This window comes from Lissotriton vulgaris, chromosome 4_1 (genome assembly GCF_964263255.1).
Source record: "Lissotriton vulgaris chromosome 4_1, aLisVul1.2, whole genome shotgun sequence".
Lineage (NCBI taxonomy): Eukaryota > Metazoa > Chordata > Amphibia > Caudata > Salamandridae > Lissotriton > Lissotriton vulgaris.
The window spans coordinates 1550217133-1550234321 of NC_141691.1; the positions used below are offsets into that span (position 1 = coordinate 1550217133).

Consider the following 17189-nt stretch of genomic DNA (forward strand, 5'->3'; position numbering starts at 1 on the left):
ATAAATCTCAATCCTAAATTCAGACAAGAAGTCTGCATTACCTGCCCTTTAATATTTGCAAATAGTAACTTCTGTTCAAACAATCAATCAATATTCACGGGGCTAATCCATATTTAACGTACATGTCTTTGTTAGGGGTGCCTTCCGGCAGTGCCGGCTGACCGACCTCTAACAAACGGTCCGGTTTAAAACTACTACAAAACAATCTAGAGAAAACAGGCATGACTTATTTACCGGTCAAAATTAATATATCAATCAAACAATTTTAGACAAAAAGCCTGCACTACCTGTCCTTCGCTGTCTGCAAAGAGAGAATATTCTTATTCTGTTGTTTGCAAGCAGGGAATGTCTCAAATAACTCAAAAAAAGGAATACTAGTATTCAATCAAACTATTCAATCAATGAATTTGTCGCTTTTTCACGACCTTACCCGGACCGTATGTTACCCGGACCGTATGGACCGTTCTTAGTCTTCCCCTTCCAGCGCCTGATTGTCCTCTCACTCCAATATCAATGCAGCATTCCTCCAAGGGCCAAGTCAGGACCGCAGGTCACTCGAGAGAGGTCTGTTCGGAACCGGTGAAGTTCAGTTGATCGGCAGCCAGAAGAGGGTCTTTTCAGGGCAGTTTAACTCCAATCGTTTAGATGTTCACTCCGTCGTTAGGACCTCTCTTACCGGACCCACGTGTCACTGATGGACCCCACGTTTGGGACGTCAATTTGTGAAAAGCAGCGAGTCTCCTAAGACCCCCTGTGCTGCCCGACACAGGGTCACCTTTAATTCACCTTTGATTCGTTATCAAAATAATGAGGCAGGTGCTGGAAACTGGAAGACAAGAAAAAGGTTTATTTCTCATGAGGAGACCACGTCAACTGCAGACACCGGGATGTCTGAAGGAGGTGTTCTAACTGCATCTCTTTTGGCTCTTCCTTTTATACAGGTTTGACACAAGGCTTTTGTTTTATCAACATGGTTACACAAGCTTAGAGTTCCCGCCCCGGGCAGGTTCCCACACAAACCCAACAGTAATTATCTAACTACCCATGTCAAAACAGACTGTTATCTCGCAGCTGGACCTTTCTTCAGGGTCTAAAACATGCGTGACAAGCCAGATCTAAGAGTATGTTCTGTTGATAAAAACAGGTCCCATTGTTGGCAAAAACAAGTCTTGCTGTTTGCAGTGCAATGAACCATGTTTGCAAGAGTCTGTTTGGTGTTTGGAACCTGTTGTTGTAACAGTGTCCAAGGGTTTGCCTGTAAACAGAGATGAGAGGAAAAACGAGTTTGTGGCAGCAAGGGGTGTTGAGGTTTTGTCGTGACAATAGAGTTTAAGCCCCCAGCACACATACCAAGTCGGTCAGAGGGATGCTAGTAAGGGCAAGGTGAAACAAAGGTGACCAACAGAGTACAAAATGGCTGCGGTAGATGCAAATGACTGCAGCTTATGTGTACATAGAAATTTCCACCAGACAAGATGGCGCAGGTAATGTTCATGATTGTTGTTTTGCTTTTAAAAATGTTGCTCCAAAAACCTTTCTAATTAAGATAGCAAAGATATATAGCCATTCTATACTATCAAATGACATTTTGGCATCCAAAGTCCTAAACACTGACTGTTCGCACTAGGCAGGCCAATTGGGTGCAATATTCCATAAGGAAGTCTCAAGTTGAGGCGGGTACTGCTGTGAGGCATGAAGCTGGACTGATCCACTTGTGTTACGGTAGTGAATAATTTAATAAGTCAGGTTGCCAAGGCCTCTGTCCGACCTTTCGCTTCTACGTTTATTGGGGATATAGGCCTACGGGAGCTAGTCCTCTTGAGGCTTACCTTGTTTTTGTATCACCACTACATAAACCACAGACGGGTCTCCTTCTACATCCCCAACCGCCAGCTCCGCGTTGCCGACCTCTCACTCGCCACTGTCCCGCGCATCCGAAGAACAACCACCGTTGGGAGATCCTTCTCCCACCTCGCTGCCAAGATATGGAACACCTTCCCACTGAGCCTACGACCGACCCAAGACCTGCTGACCTTCAGGAGGATACTCAAGACTTGGTTGTTCGATCAGTAGCGAACCCCCGCGCCTTGAGACTCTCTTGAGTATGTAGTGCGCTTTACAAATGATTGATTGATTGATTGATTGATGTTGGCTGTACTCTGGTCTTCAGGAAAGCAACCACCAGCTTGCTCCACCTGAAACCTATCTAGCATAGGTTTGGCTATTTTGTAACTCATTCCCCTAAATAATTAAATGGACAGGCTGTTGGGTTTCACGGCCTTACCAGATTGCAAGTCTCAGATGGCAGTGGTAAGTTTGTCCTCTGATAGGTCTGCCGCCAAAGCCTCTATTGCATCACCTGTGATCCTGTAGAAGTTCCTTGCAGTTGGCACCAGTTTCAGCGTTCATGGGGGTGTAGAGATCTTCATAATAAGATGCAAAGGTCTCCGCTATTGCAATACTAGTGGTCTGAAGGACTCCCTCCCTGTTAAGAACAACCACCATCCAGGAACGAGCTCTAGCTCTCCTTTCGAGCCAGGCTAGGAGTTCCTTCGTCACATAGGCGATGCTATGATGCCAATGCATGGGTATGCGCTGCGTTGTCTGCCAAGTCCTGTAGGTCTTGTTGGCAGAGTAACCAGTGGCACAAATTCGCTCCAACCTCTGCCACTGCTCTGGACTCGCTAGACAAGGATTTCTTTCTCTATGACGTCACAATCAACTCTAGCATCCTTCTTGCCTCCTATTAATGCTTGGGCTTGTCCCCGTATGACCGCCTTGAATGCTTCCCTTAGAGTGTAGGCAGATGTTACGGACCCCTGTTTTTCCTGAAAATACATTTCTGCTTCATTTAATTTTCACTTAACCTCTTTGTTCTGCAAGAACCAAGGGTCGACTCTAGGGATGTGGAGGTATCCTATGTCAGCGCCCTAACAAAACCCCTACTGGGGAATGATCAGAAATACCTTATGCCTAATGCCTGATGTTCTAAAGAGCTCAACTTGAGCATGGTGTGTGAAAATGTGGGTAGGATGGAGAATGAACCGTAAGCAGCTGAATAATATGTATTGTTTTAGTTGAGGTTTAGGTCTACCAAGCCCATCACAGACGCAAAGGTTGGCAGAACATCTTCATCTGACTGTGTGGGTAGAGTGCTCAATCTATCTATCCCAGGGCTCATAACCGCATTCATATCACCTCCAAGCAAAAGGATGCCTGAATGAATTTGCAAGAGCAGGGCACAAATTTTTTGAAGGATCGTGGTACCTGTCTTTTTTTTTTTTTTTTTTTTTTAGTGCAGTCTACATTTCATCCGCAGATTTGGTTCTGCCGTACAAGTGTCTGAGAGAGTACTGATGACCTTAGAGATATATATATATATATATATATATATATATATATATATATATATATATATATATTTTTTTTTTCCACTTCAGCTCTTCTCCCCCACAAGAGATTCTGTAAGCAGGCTGGAGCCAGTCAATATACTTATTTATCTTGTGGGGGAGAAGAGCAGGAGTGTAAACTGATTTAGAAGCTAGCATGCGTTTCAGACACACCCTTGTTATGGTGCAACATTCCTATTAGCAGCAAGATTGAAGCATAATAAATAAATATATATACATTTTTTTTATGTATTCACACATTTTTTGCCGCAGTGGCAGTCACGACTGTACAGTTATACATAAGTCAGTTTTCATAGGAAGAGCGATTTGGGGGGGGGGGGGGGGGGGGGTGCAAATAAGTTTGGCACTGTTGGACAAATTTGAACAACACTGCCAAAAAAGTTCAGCCACCGCAGCTCCTATCTGAAAAGTTTCATGGTGATCCGTCAAGCGGGGGCAGAGTAAACCACAATTTTTTATCCGCATGCAATTTTCTTTAGGGTTTTGAACAGCAAAACTGAGTAAACAGCTGAACAGAATTGCTCCACATTTAGCAGAAAGCAAGATCTTTTCCCAGAAAACTTGCTTTTTGTGATTTGGTTGCAATCCGTTCAGCCATCTTGCTGAAACTAAGGGTAAAAAAAATAGTCCTCTGAATGATCTGGACAGTTGGTCCTATGGGCGGTATTGCAAATGTATTTAAAAAAATAAATACATTTATTTTGATTTGTCGAGAGGGTTTTTATTTGCCCTACGGGACCCATCGATCTTACTGGCTTGCTGCAACATGAAAAACGTTGCCGCTGCCATTCGTTGACCCAGTAACTCGCCTTTAGGCATTAAACAAAAACGGAGTCTTGGAAAAGCTATTAGAAATGCTCACTCCTTGGTCTGAGTGAATACTATGCAATGTTTTTTCAATGCTGCCATGATTATTTGAGCTCTGAAGAAACCTTAAAAAGAGGTCAAATTTTAAAGGTCTCTAGTCAACCCAGAAGCATTTGACGAAGTGAAGGAGTTAATTAGGGGAGGATAGCTTAACGGCTAGAGCGGTCGACCTCAAAGCTTGGGAACCGGGTTTGAGTCTCTGCAACGACACTCGCCATACTTTTATTCTGGACTAATCTCGTAATCTTCCCGTTCCTAACAAAAATGAATGTGTTCTTCTGTAACGAAACTGGTGCTCATGTAAAGCACTCTGATACATGATATCTTGGGTCTAGTTCGCGTTATATAAAAATCTACAAGAAAAAGACAAAATGATCAAAGCACCAGCTTTAAAACACTTTGTGGTTTGTGAAAAATATGTGCCTTGGTTGATTAATTCACACCAAAGAATGGAAGGAGTATTTAAAAATGATCTATTGCCTCACAGGGAACTGCTCAATATTCTACTATGGGAAATCCCTTCGTGTTTAAATACTGCCCTCACCCTTTAGATGGTGTCCTGCTTCAGCATAGGGCGCGCATCAACATCCTGATGCAGACCAATGTACAGAATGGAGCGTAAAAGTTTTTTTATGTTATTGTCAAAAAGTTGAGGAACTAGAGTCAATCTCTCTTTCCGTTCTGGGGAAAAGATTCTCTCAACACAGAAAAAAAATCAAAAACTATCTAGGGTATGGTTTGCTGAATTTTGTTTTTAAACTTCTCCTGGCAGTATTCAAAACTGTATGGACGAGGTATTCCTGGATCATTATTATCCATGCCTCCTAAAATTTTTGTTATTATATCTGCATATTTTCCTTCCGCATGCCCCATGGGGTCAACTGGCATTCCTAATGATTCGGATCCCTCTTAAATGGGCATATTCTGCACTCCCCTACATTCAGTACCTTATATCCTCTGGTGTGTGTGTGGGGAATTGTAATCACTCATTCGCTTTACTTGTTCGCACTGCTACGCTCCCCTGGAATATCCAGAGTTGTATCTGTTTCCTCCGAAACCGTGGTAGAGGTGGGAACGTCTCCCTTTAGTCACACTTTCATCAACGGACTGCCGTTGGCCTCTTGCCATCCACTACCCTCTGTTAAGTGTGACTAAGTGTTGAGCGGATCCTTTACCCAGCTGGGACAGATGGATTGACTCTAGTTCGTGAACTTTTTGACAATAGCTTAAAACAAACTTTTTTGCTCCTTTTTGTACTTTGGTCTTGATGCCCGCTTTTTTATGAAGCATGGCACTATCTAGTGTGTAAGGGTAATATTTAAACATGAAGGGATTTCCCATTGTAGAATATTGAGCAGCTCCTTGTTAGACAATAGATAATTTTAAATACCTCTTCCTTTCTTTTGGTGTGAATTAATGTTACAGTAGGGAGGACGAAGAGAAGGGCGGTACCTCTCTTCCCCCCCCCCCCCCCCCCCCCTGTGTTGTGGAAGTTTGTTGGTGCCATGGATGGTTGATGCCAGGTCATTGGGGTTTGGAAAGGTTTTCATAGAGTAGATTGACTAAAAAAAATAAAAACATACCGTGGCTTTTATCTTCACTCAGACGGCCCAAACCTCATTATAATACCATATAGCTGGAGCTTTATTGTGCTAATTGTCAGTATCTAAACTTGAAAAGGATTGTGGGTATTCCCAAAAATGTTTTACCATGTGTGCAGGTCCCTATTACATTAACAGTACAATAACTAAAAAAGATCTCCATAAAAGAGCTCCATAACCAAGGAGCCCATCAGTATTACCAGCAGTGGTGTTCAGATGATGTGTAACCCTATGATGAAGCATGCCACCTATTTTGGTGAGAGTTTACATCTTTTTTAAATAACCTACTCTGATCGGTATGAATTGTCTTTCCAAATGGAGGGAGTACCAGTACATGGAGCTTCATTTTATGTCCAAAGTGCTCTTTAGTTATTTTGTAACCGTTACATTTTAGTCCTTATAAAAAAAATATAGCAATAGATTTTTCAAGACTGTTCCAGTTGCTGACCCTTGATATGAGTGGTTTGGTTGTTATGGTGCGTTATTCTTCAAGTGAATTTACCGTTCGTTTATTGCAGTGCTACCACTACTAATAGTCATTGACTCTCAACCAATCAGTGATCTTATTAAGTGCGCCTACTCACCTGCGAGAGTCTCAAGGCATTGAGCGGGGAAGAGGCATTCAGGCATTAGGGAGAGTTTGGGGGGGGAGGGGGGAGTGGTGGATATGTGGTTCAGTTGAAGACCTAGGTCTTTCCTGAATTGTGACAGCGATGACGATTGCCTAAGGTGCAGAGGCAGGGAGTCCCAGGTCTTCGCAGCGAGGTAGAAAGATCTTCCTACAGCTGCAGTCTTGCAGATCTGTGGAATGGTGGCTAAGGCCAGTTGTGCGGAGTGTTGATGTCTGGTGGGATTGTAGAAGGAGAGGTGGTGGCATTGTGGAGGGGTTTGTTGATGTGGTTGAGAAGCTTAAAGGTGACTTTCAGTGCATTATATTGGTTGGCAGGTGCCCCTAAGTTCTTAGTGTCAGATATTGGTGTGTATTTCCTTTATGACAAAATAGTAATGTTTTTAGTATTTCATCGTGTCAAACTGCTCCGTGTATTATTTTTCAGCTCATCTTCTGATTGTTTGGTGGGAATAGATATTGGGTTCTTAAAGGGGAGTTGTGCAAATCATTCTAGCAGCCAGGTTAGGGCTTACAACTTATTTGCATGAAAAATTATGGAGTTATTTTAACATACCACTTAGTTCACTGGTGTTACCAAATTCTGTTTGATGGGGATTGATGCTCACACCAGCCTTGCTCCCAATTGATTGGATACAGTGCATCTCTGTAGGGCTTCACTCCATCAAACCAACCAGGAGCAAGTATAATGTGAGCATCTGTCCCCTTAAACATAACCCACAGAAGTAGAAAAAAATGACGACCGGCCACTTAAAAGTGACAGCCGTATGTTTGCAGTAAAGTTTAAATGTGAAAATAAGTTTACCATAGTGTATAATTTAGTGGAACAGTGTGGATTCTTCCTAGCAGTCCGGTGTACTTAAAACAAATATAGAAGACCTTATTAGTTTTAATGTACATTAAAGGAAAAAGAGTCCTGTTGGCACAAAGAAAATGTAATGTAGGCTTTGAATTGGTGTAATCTTAAGACGTGGCTAAAACTCAAAGAAAACACCGATAATGAATGGAAAGGAAAATGTTCATTGGTAAAGGATTGTACCACCATCCCCGACAGTAAAGTGCCTTTCTTCAAAGGCAGGTATGCACACTTGATCAAGAAAAACAGTCACTTGCAGTGCAAGAGAGCTGATAGCTGAAGGAATTGACCCATGCTTGTGTTGTGGTGGACAGTCGCAAACTGCGAATGATAGTTAAAAAGAAGCCTGGGCGCCGAGAGCCGGCTCAATGCTCCTTCCTGTATGTATATAACGTTGTATTTTGTTTATTGAATTACATAAAATTGGCAATACTGACCACTTCTAGCTGGCCCGACCTAAAAGCACATTCGTTGCATTGGTGGGCAGAGTCAGTTTTGCTCATCTGCCACCGATGGTGTTTCCAAATACATGGAGTTGCCTAAGTGGGTATACGGACGTGTTAGAATAGATAACTGTGAGGGTTGCGGAGACCATTTTTGGCAGCGCATTTAGGCACATTTATAATTCCAAGGATTGCATTAGGGCCCCATGAAACTTTATATATTGATTGCGTAATTTTAGCTTACTTTATAATGGATTGATCAGAATCTGGAATATATATAAACACGCACGCTCTGGATTTCACCTGGGATTAAAAGGGGACTAATGCCGTTGGTTTTCCCCCCCTTTTGTTGCATAAATTTCCATTTGTGACCGCAACTTCATAAATGGAATGCCCCCTAGCGGCGCATGTTTAAGATTCGCGTTATATAGATTTGTCTGCAAATACTGCTCCTGTCCGTAAATCTGCACGAAGTCCGTTTCTCCTTGTTTTTATGTGCAGCGTAAGGTTTGAGAATTCTCTGTAGAGCGATCCATACGGAGCATCTTTAGAGCCTGCCGCAGCGATGATCCTCGGTGGGCAAGCACCAATTGAGCCTTTACGTCACTGGTAACCACTGTGCCTGGAGAGGTCGGTGGGGGCGAGGGCGCGGAAGGATGAACGCGATGACTGAACTTCCTCTGTCAGCAACAAACAACATTCTGGCACGGTCTCTCAGGCAGGCGGTCATATCGGAGCCTGTTGTAGCAGCTGCACGTCCTTGCACATGGTTTCAGCTTTTATTTTACATTTCCCCCTCCAGCTGGATCGTATCCAAACAAAATAGATCTCTGAAACAATAGGTTCATAATAAATTATATATCTTTGTGTGCACAATCTGTTTATTTTAACTCTTTATTGAAAAATAATGCAGACGCATTATGCAGGCCATTATTTAACATACCATGTAATAATCTTTGTTGACTTTTACAAACCCTCCTCTTCCTTATGTATCTTCAGCGCTGCATCACGATCTCTAGCTTTTTGCAGCGTTAATCTTTTTCCGGGTTTACATGCTGTGAATTATTCCGCCATCTAGTGGTTGGATCCAGTCGACGGCGCTCCCTGATTATCCAATTAGGCTGCTCAGGGGACTCAGGTTAGGGGTTTGCTGTTGGTAACTAGAGCATTTTCGTGGCTTTAGTTCAACAGATGGGCTGCTGGACTATATTCATACATCTGTTTGCTGTGGCAGCTGAAACTACTGCCGTATATTTTACTCTTTTGTTCTATTTCATCCGAGAATGGAATGCTAGGAAGTGTAGTGAATAGAAGCAATTACAATGAAGATGTGTGTTTTCTTACATTTCAAGTAACCTATCATAATAAAGCTTTGGAATGTGTACAAAGCACTCTTAGGAGTATTTGGAGAAAACGGTTTATAGATTTGTTAAAAACAGGGTCTAGTAATAGTCTGAAACAATAACTAAATACGTTTTTTGTGTTTCTTTCGTAGGACTTGGAAGCCGAATTTCCCTGACCCACCGTGGCCCAAAGAATCGAAGTATGGAATGACATGAAGGAGATAATTTAAAGATTAAAGGCTTTTAAGACAAACACCTTAGTGAGGTGTAGCACAGACTTGCTTGCTCTGGTTGTTGATTTTTGGAACCAAGTGGTAAAAGATGGCGGATCAAGGAATGTTGAGTTTGTTTGGCGAGGATGGCAATCTTTTCAGTGAAGGTTTGGAAGGGCTTGGAGAATGTGATTACTCTGAAAATTCAGTTAACCCTTTGGGGCAGCCGATTACAATGGATCAAGGGTTTGTTTCATTGCAGTCCCCTCTACATCATACTCCTCCACATCAAACTCAAACAAAGTTGTCTCACTTTGATCACTATAACCAATATGAGCAGCAAAAGATCCATCTTATGGATCAGCCCACCAGAATGATGAATAATGCTCCTGGTAACGGAATAGCATCTCCACATTCGCAGTACCACAATCCACCAGTCCCTCATGGTGGTGGTCAAATGGGAGGCTACCCGGCCATGCAAAATGAAAGGCATGCACAGCCATTTGTGGATAGTGGCTCCATGTGGGGACCGAGAGCTGTTCAGGTACCAGATCAGATCAGAGCTCCCTACCAACATCCACAACAGCAGCCTCCAGCACCTTCAGGGCCACCAGGCCAGGGCCATGGTCCGCACATTCAGCAGTTGGGAAATTTCATGACTCGCGATTTTTCAATGCAACAACATGGTCCACCACAACAGCAGAGGATGAATCCGTTTCCACAGGGTCCTGATGGCATTAATCGGGGGAATCCTTTTCTTGGCTCTTCAGCATCAGGCCACTTGTCTCATGTACCCCATCAGAATCCCAACATGGGTCCATCTTTACGTCATTCAGTACAACAGTTTCATCATCACCCCCCTTCCCACCATACAGAGCCTGTTCATAGTCCCCGATTTTCCCCTAATCATCAGCAGGGTACTGTTAGGACACAAAATCTTAATTTTAATTCTCGAAGCCAGACAGTACCATCGCCTACTCTTAACTCAGGACAGTATTCGCGTTATCCTTATGGTAATTTAAATCAGGGATTGGTTAACAATACAGGGATGAATCCGAATTTAGGCCTTACAAATAACACTCCGATGAATCAATCTATTCCTAGATACCCAAATGCTGTCGGATTTTCATCCAGCAGTGGTCCAGGACTAATGCACCAGCAGCCCATTCACCCTAGTGGATCACTTAACCAAATGAGTACACAAACTATGCACCCATCGCAGCCTCAGGGAACCTACTCTTCTCCTCCTCCCATGTCACCCTTAAAAGCAATGAGTAATCCAACTGGAACCCCACCTCCACAAGTTCGGCCTGGTAGTGCAGGAATACCCATAGAAGTTGGAACTTTTCCAAATATTTCCCATCCTCCACAACAGCACCAACCCCCAGGTGGAATGGGAATGGGACAGAGGAATATGGCTCCCAGAAACATGCAACAGAGTCAGCCTTTTGTGGGCATGTCTCCAACACAAAGGGAGATGGGTGGGCACATGAGACCAAATGGTTGTCCTGGTGTTAGCCAGGCAACTCCACAGGCAATACAAGAACGATTGATGGCTGGACAACATCCAAGTCAACAGCAGTCTTTTCAGCAGCAAATGACAAATTGTCCTTCAATGCAAGCCCATTCAGCAATGCATCACCAGTCTTCACCTCCTCCACATCCACATCATCAATCATGGACACAGCTTCACTTGTCACCTCAGAACACGCCTCAAAAAGTGCCTGTCCATCAGGTAAGTCTAAAAAAATGTTTTTGTGTGTATCTATATATCTATCGTATGTGTGTGTGTGTTTCTAGTCAAATGGTAAATTTCCCACCCACAATTTGTGAAAAATGAGTTGTTTTTGCTGCAGCAGTTCATAAAACATTGTGTAAAATTGTGACCGTAGTTAATTGCATTTGGTTTCCTGCACCTTTCTCCTAATGGCCAATAATTTAGTTGAAAGGTTGAATGTCTACTTCACCGATACTTTGAAATTATCTTGCATAGTGAATCCAACTAAATTCCTATAACTTGGTATGTTAAAAGTACATGTTACTCATTTGTAAACTGAACATCGTGGCATGTAGCAGAATGATGGGTTAAATCTGTGCAGGGATTAACTTGTGTTATGTACTGTCCCTCCAAGTCCTAGTTTAAAGCCTGTAGGTTTTTCTGACTTAGTGTGATGACTCAACTGAACACAGCGAGGACCCTTTTGTGCATTAATCAAAATTCAGCAATATTAATGAGGTGCAATACATTAATCTGTACTCGTTCACGTGCATAGGGATATAATGCTATTGCCTTTAAAACGATTTTGATATGAACTGTTGGAGTGCCTGTACCATGGCTTATGCGAACCAGACATCAACGTCATCTTGTTCAAAGTGAATGCTTCATCATGTTTGTGCTATATTATTTTTCCTGCACTCAGTCAGCAAATTATGTTTGTTTATTGTTGAATGACAATTCTTGAAGAAGACTCCAGCAGGAGCTCAGTATTGTATCTATTATCCCAAGTTTTTTACGCTTGCGCGCAGTTCATTCACAGTGGCTCACTGTTGTTCATGTAAAGAGTTTGTTCCGACACCTCCAGATGATGCTTGGTCAGATGGGACTGAATCAATATTCATGTAGGTTGCTAGAGCTTAGGAAGTAAGGCTGTAGGTTGATTCTAAAGTCTTATTTCAGATTTTTTTGAAAACTCATTTGTTTTGCTCACACCTTTGCACTTTGCTTTCTTGGGAGCAAATTTCCTATATAATCCCTCGAATTTGTGGGTGAGCCAGGTGATTTTGGGTGCTACAAGTGATGCTGTCCGATTCCTCACTGATTTTGCTGCAGATTTAGAACTTTGCTTATTAGTGATTTGACTTGCTGCACAAGCACTTTATTATCTCTGTATTGTACTTATAAATTTCTTCTAATCCTCATACATTTCTAAGTCTGCCCTAGTACTCACTTATTTAGTCAGTCTTTTCTTATTTAACTGTATTTGTTATGTTCTGCTGTACCTTGTTGTTGAACACTGCCTCATGAAATTGAGGTTTAACATCGTCCCTAATCCACCTCAACAGTGGGTGTGCTATTGAGTTGTAGGATTTTGGGGTTACTGTGCAGCCACAACATTCTTATATTAGAAGGTTTCTGTCTGAGTTTATTGTGATTTATGCCAGATACGTAGAACCGGTCTGATCACGCGTGTTCAATTTTCTGATATTTTAAAATTTAAAGTCAATGTGCAGGTTCAGTAACGTTTGCTCCTAAATAGATTCACATGCTTCAATCATTCCCAGTCATCAAAGTGGGAGTCCCACGGTACTAATATAAAGCAATGTGTATTTCTACAATAGATGGAATGGCTATTAACTATAGGTTTTATAGCCTATCTGTCCTTTTTAGGTCTCGACCTGATGCATGTGCTGGTCTGGCCGAGACATTTAGTAGCTGCTGTGAAAAGTGCTATTTTCCAGCTTACTATCACGCACACAATAGCGCGCATGTGCATAATAGCAAGCTGGTGGCCGGCAAGGTAGCACTTGTGGTGATGCGCGTGCGCACCACCTGCGTCACCACTAGCGGTTTTTAAATGTAATTTCCCGGCTGCGCAGCTTTACTTTTATGGCAGCGTATCCAATGCTTGTTTATTTTACCGTCACTTAACCCCTTCCCATCACATTCATCCCTTGTTACACACGACACCCTTTCCGGCTTACGTTGCGACTTTTCACCTGACTTCCCATTTCTCTTTAACTATAGTTTGCAGTCCACATGAATCCCTTTAGTTTGCCATTTAAAACACCAGACACGATCACTCGCCTGACCCTAGCCACGGGGGATATTCTAAACAACCCCGGACGTGCTGAATGCATTTTTCAAGACTTCACACGCTGGCCTTGACACTCTCACCAATTACTGCCCATCTCGCATCTCCCTTGCATGAAGTGGTATGCTCCCAGTCTGTTGCCAAGGAATCCAAGAACCGGCTGGGTGACTTCCACCCACATCCGCCCGACAGCCACACTCAGGAAGGTCGGGGCTTGAGACCGCGGACCACTCTGTGAATTCCTCCAAAAGACCTCTCTGGACTGTGCACCATTGACCCCAGGCTTCACGGAGTGCCTAGACGCATTCACCGCATTTCGAGTACTCTCATTGTTCCCTAGCAATGACAGACCACTAGGTAAAATAGGCGCCTCCTGGAGGTCCAGTGTTCTGCATATATCCAGCCCGTGACCCCAGAACCCTTCTTGTGGCCTCTCACTGTCATTCATGGGGTCACACCCACATTCAGCTCCCCTAGAGCCCTTTCTGTTGGCATTTTATGACTTCAATATCCTACGAAAGTGGCAGTAGAATATTCGAGTCTTGGTGCAGGAGCACCTCCGCAGAATGTGCTCTGATCCCTCACACGCAGGGGTAGATTTACTGATAACTGCCCTGGTGCGTGGGGGGTGAGAGCAGGTCAGTGCCAGGTCAACTGAGATCTGGCGCTGCTGCTCGTTTTCCAAGCGCTGGCGCACAATCCGGCTTCCAGTAAAAAACACTATGCCTAGACTAACTTTAACAATGTTTCCACTTAGCAAAAATGTATACCATTATTATTAGATAGGGCTTTTTGTAGAAAACCCTTGGTTGCACCACTCACAGAACGATCCTTAATGCAAAATAGCACAAGCACTACTTTGCACTACTTTTAGATAACGTTCCAATGGCAAAGTTCATTAAACATAATGCTAACATAAGAGGCGACAGTGGTCCGTGCAAGAGAACCTACCTCTTTAGGACACGGCAGTATGGCCAACAGCACAGGACGGTCCTCCTACTCTGGTCTCGAGCTGGACAAGGGGGTTTTCTCAAAATATTGACATTTTGTATTACTGACGTCCAATAATATTATGCAGGGCTTGAAATGGAAAAACTTAAGTGCAGGTACTTGTTTCTGAGAAGTGTTGGTACTCTCCAATTAAAAGTATTATATCTGCAGGTAAATCTGCAAGAGGGAGAGTACCTGCAAGTGCAGGTACTCTCCCTCTCAAAAATACCAAGCATTGGCATAGACAATAGGTCTCGCCTTAGGGACCTGCTGCATAGCTAAATACTTATAAGGTCCCAAAGGCGAGACCTATTGGCTATGCCAATGCTTGTTTAAAAAGGACCATTGATTGATTTATTTGTTGATTAATTAAAACCATTACAACAAAGAACAGAAATAAATGCAAACACAACACAATAAAAAGGACCAAACTACAAACTTTAGCCAAGCAAGTGACTGCATCCTCTAGAATACTCCCAAGAGAGACTGAATCCCTCTAGATTTTCTACCCGCAGTGTGTGTGGGGAGTCTAAGTGAGCTCTGTTCAATCTACTATTTTCTCTCAGCTCTTCAGAAGAATTTTTCTTCCAGACTATTACTTAATTCTACTACCTACATATTCTGACTGGACAGCATGTCCCAACTCACCTAAGAAAGGAGTATTCGGATCCTGTGATACTTGTGGGAAGAAGACCCCATTCTGATGGCCCACATAAGGAATACATATATTGCCTCTGTTAGAAGCATACAGTGGGAGTCCGCAAAATCTGTTGCACCTTTTCTCTGGGGATCTTAAAAAACCATGTAGGTAGACTTTTACTTTAGCTAAAACGCAAAGAAGTGCCCTTTATCGGAAGAGGATAGTGACCAGTCTTCACAGACTACAGCGTCCCTCAGAGAGACAGATTTAAGCAAAAATTTCTCCAAAAATGTCTCCTCAGAGCCACCTTTAAAAACTATAAAAAGTCTAAACATACCACTTCTGGGGACGTTAAGGGGCATGGGTAGCGCCCTTCTTCCTGAAAAAAGGAAAATATTGCCTGAGAAAAGGTCAATATTGAACCTAGCACTCCTTACCTCGAAGTACATCCCAAACGACTTTTAACACAGCATCCTTTCCTCTTCACCATTGTCTTAGACGACCATAAAGGCGAGAATACTAAAGCGACCGTCGAAGATTCCTCCTCTGATGCCCCTCCTCAAGACACTGTCGACGAGGAAGTTACCGTAGATGGCCTCATCAACTATCATACTGTCGACGATGGGTTCGACCATGATGATACCTTCCAAGATGGGTGCGACGGCTATGATACAGTCGACAAGGAAACCATCGACCATGGACCAGTCAACGACATAAAACTGGCATTCCCCCCCATTGTCTTCAATCCCTATAGGGGAAATCTGCTCCAGACACAATTCTTCCAGCCCACACCTCTCCAGGTATAGTGCTGCCCTACCTACCTGCACTCCATTTAGATGAGGATGATGACTCTGATGAGAGTCCCTTTGTGGTGGCTCGTAGCTCTTCCCAACTGCATGTGAAATGCTAAGACTTCAAGAACGATGACGAGCAGTATCATGAGGAGCAAAACAACTCTTCAGAAAACACACAGAGCAATACCTAGATGAGTATTCAATGCACACCCAACAAGAACCTTCCATTCAAATGCATGTGTCTACGGTGAGCAGTTTACAAGGTGTGCTGCAAGACTATTACCGCAGGTTCCACCATCAGCACCTGCAACTTCTATGTCACAAACACAAAATACCAGTGTCATTTTTCTAAACCCCTCCCATCACACTCGCAGCCTTCACGTTTGCTTGATGCATCAGTCGCTCTTACGTTAACAGATACCCTGGCTGACCCCCCTCCACCCCCCCCCCCCCATAAGATTCACAGTAAGCTATGTCTAAAATCTAGAGGAAACCTGTTTAGAGAACAACCTCAAAATGAGGATTGACTTCAGAATCGATATGGACTTCAAAATGAAGACTTAAGCGGGTATGCATCCTTAAACCAGAATGGCACCCAGATAAAAATCTGCTTCCTTAACCTAAAAAACAGAACATCAAGCTCATCAACCTGTCTGATATTGAGGCAAGATACAAGCAGTATCCCCTTCTCAAATACCATCAGTGGATGGATCAAAGCAAAAATGAATTCATATTAATCTCATCCCAGCCACATTAGGATTGCTTTGCATGGATTATCGCCTTACCATACGAAGAGAAAGCTTACTTTTTAGGAATGAGAAATGTCACCATAAAAATTCCCAAGGCATGAGAAGGTGTTCATACTTTTTCTCCAGCACATAATTAAGATCAGTATAGTTGTGAGGATGATGCATGGCATCTGTTATAAATTCAGGTGAGAATGAGATAATGGCACCAAACATACTTAGTTAATTTTTCCCCATCAAGTGAAACTAGGCCGATTCAGAGGGTTGATTTGCAGCATGGCTGTGGTTTATCAGGTAGAAGAGGGGCATTTAACTTTTCTGAAAACACGAACTCCTGCTGAAAATTTTAAGACACCAGAAAAGGCCAATGCAAGTACTCGGTAGAAAGCAGATCTAAAACCGCCCTAAAGACCCTACTTATATCAAAGGACATGTTCTCACAGACTTGGTGGGAGTTCTTACAGTCTGAAAGATAGGGTATATGCTTTGTACTGGAGATGGTCCGCCACCTGATACATGTTAAGCATATCAACTCTCTGGCTTTATTAAGTTGGCATGTTTAGCATCAGTTAATAAGAAATGGGAGAATTCTTGACACACTTACTTAAGAGCCTTAGTAAAATAGTTTGGAAAATGTGACAGATGGAGTAATTTGTTTTCAAATGTTGACATTAGATGGGCAATAAATGTTGAAGACTCTTCTTGTAGATGGGTCATGGTAAGCATACGTTCGAGCAGTTTGTTGAACTTCAGGTCTAAATCCAGGCACTCATAATGAAGTATTTGCGGAATGTGCTATTTCTTGGCAAGCATCTATTTGGTCCTGTAGGCTTAGGAATGTCCTGCG

General features: G+C 42.9%; 1 protein-coding gene across 2 annotated transcripts in view; it reads left to right on the forward strand.

The window, feature by feature from the left end:
• CHD7 (chromodomain helicase DNA binding protein 7) overlaps positions 1-17189 on the forward strand; it is a 794978-nt gene that overhangs the window by 127564 nt on the left and 650225 nt on the right. For both annotated transcript variants that reach the window (XM_086965786.1, XM_086965787.1), the window contains exon 2: positions 9301-11095. In XM_086965786.1, coding sequence (XP_086821912.1) covers positions 9470-11095 — 1626 coding nt within the window. In that variant the 5' untranslated portion in view covers positions 9301-9469. The remainder of the gene's footprint in view (positions 1-9300; positions 11096-17189) is intronic.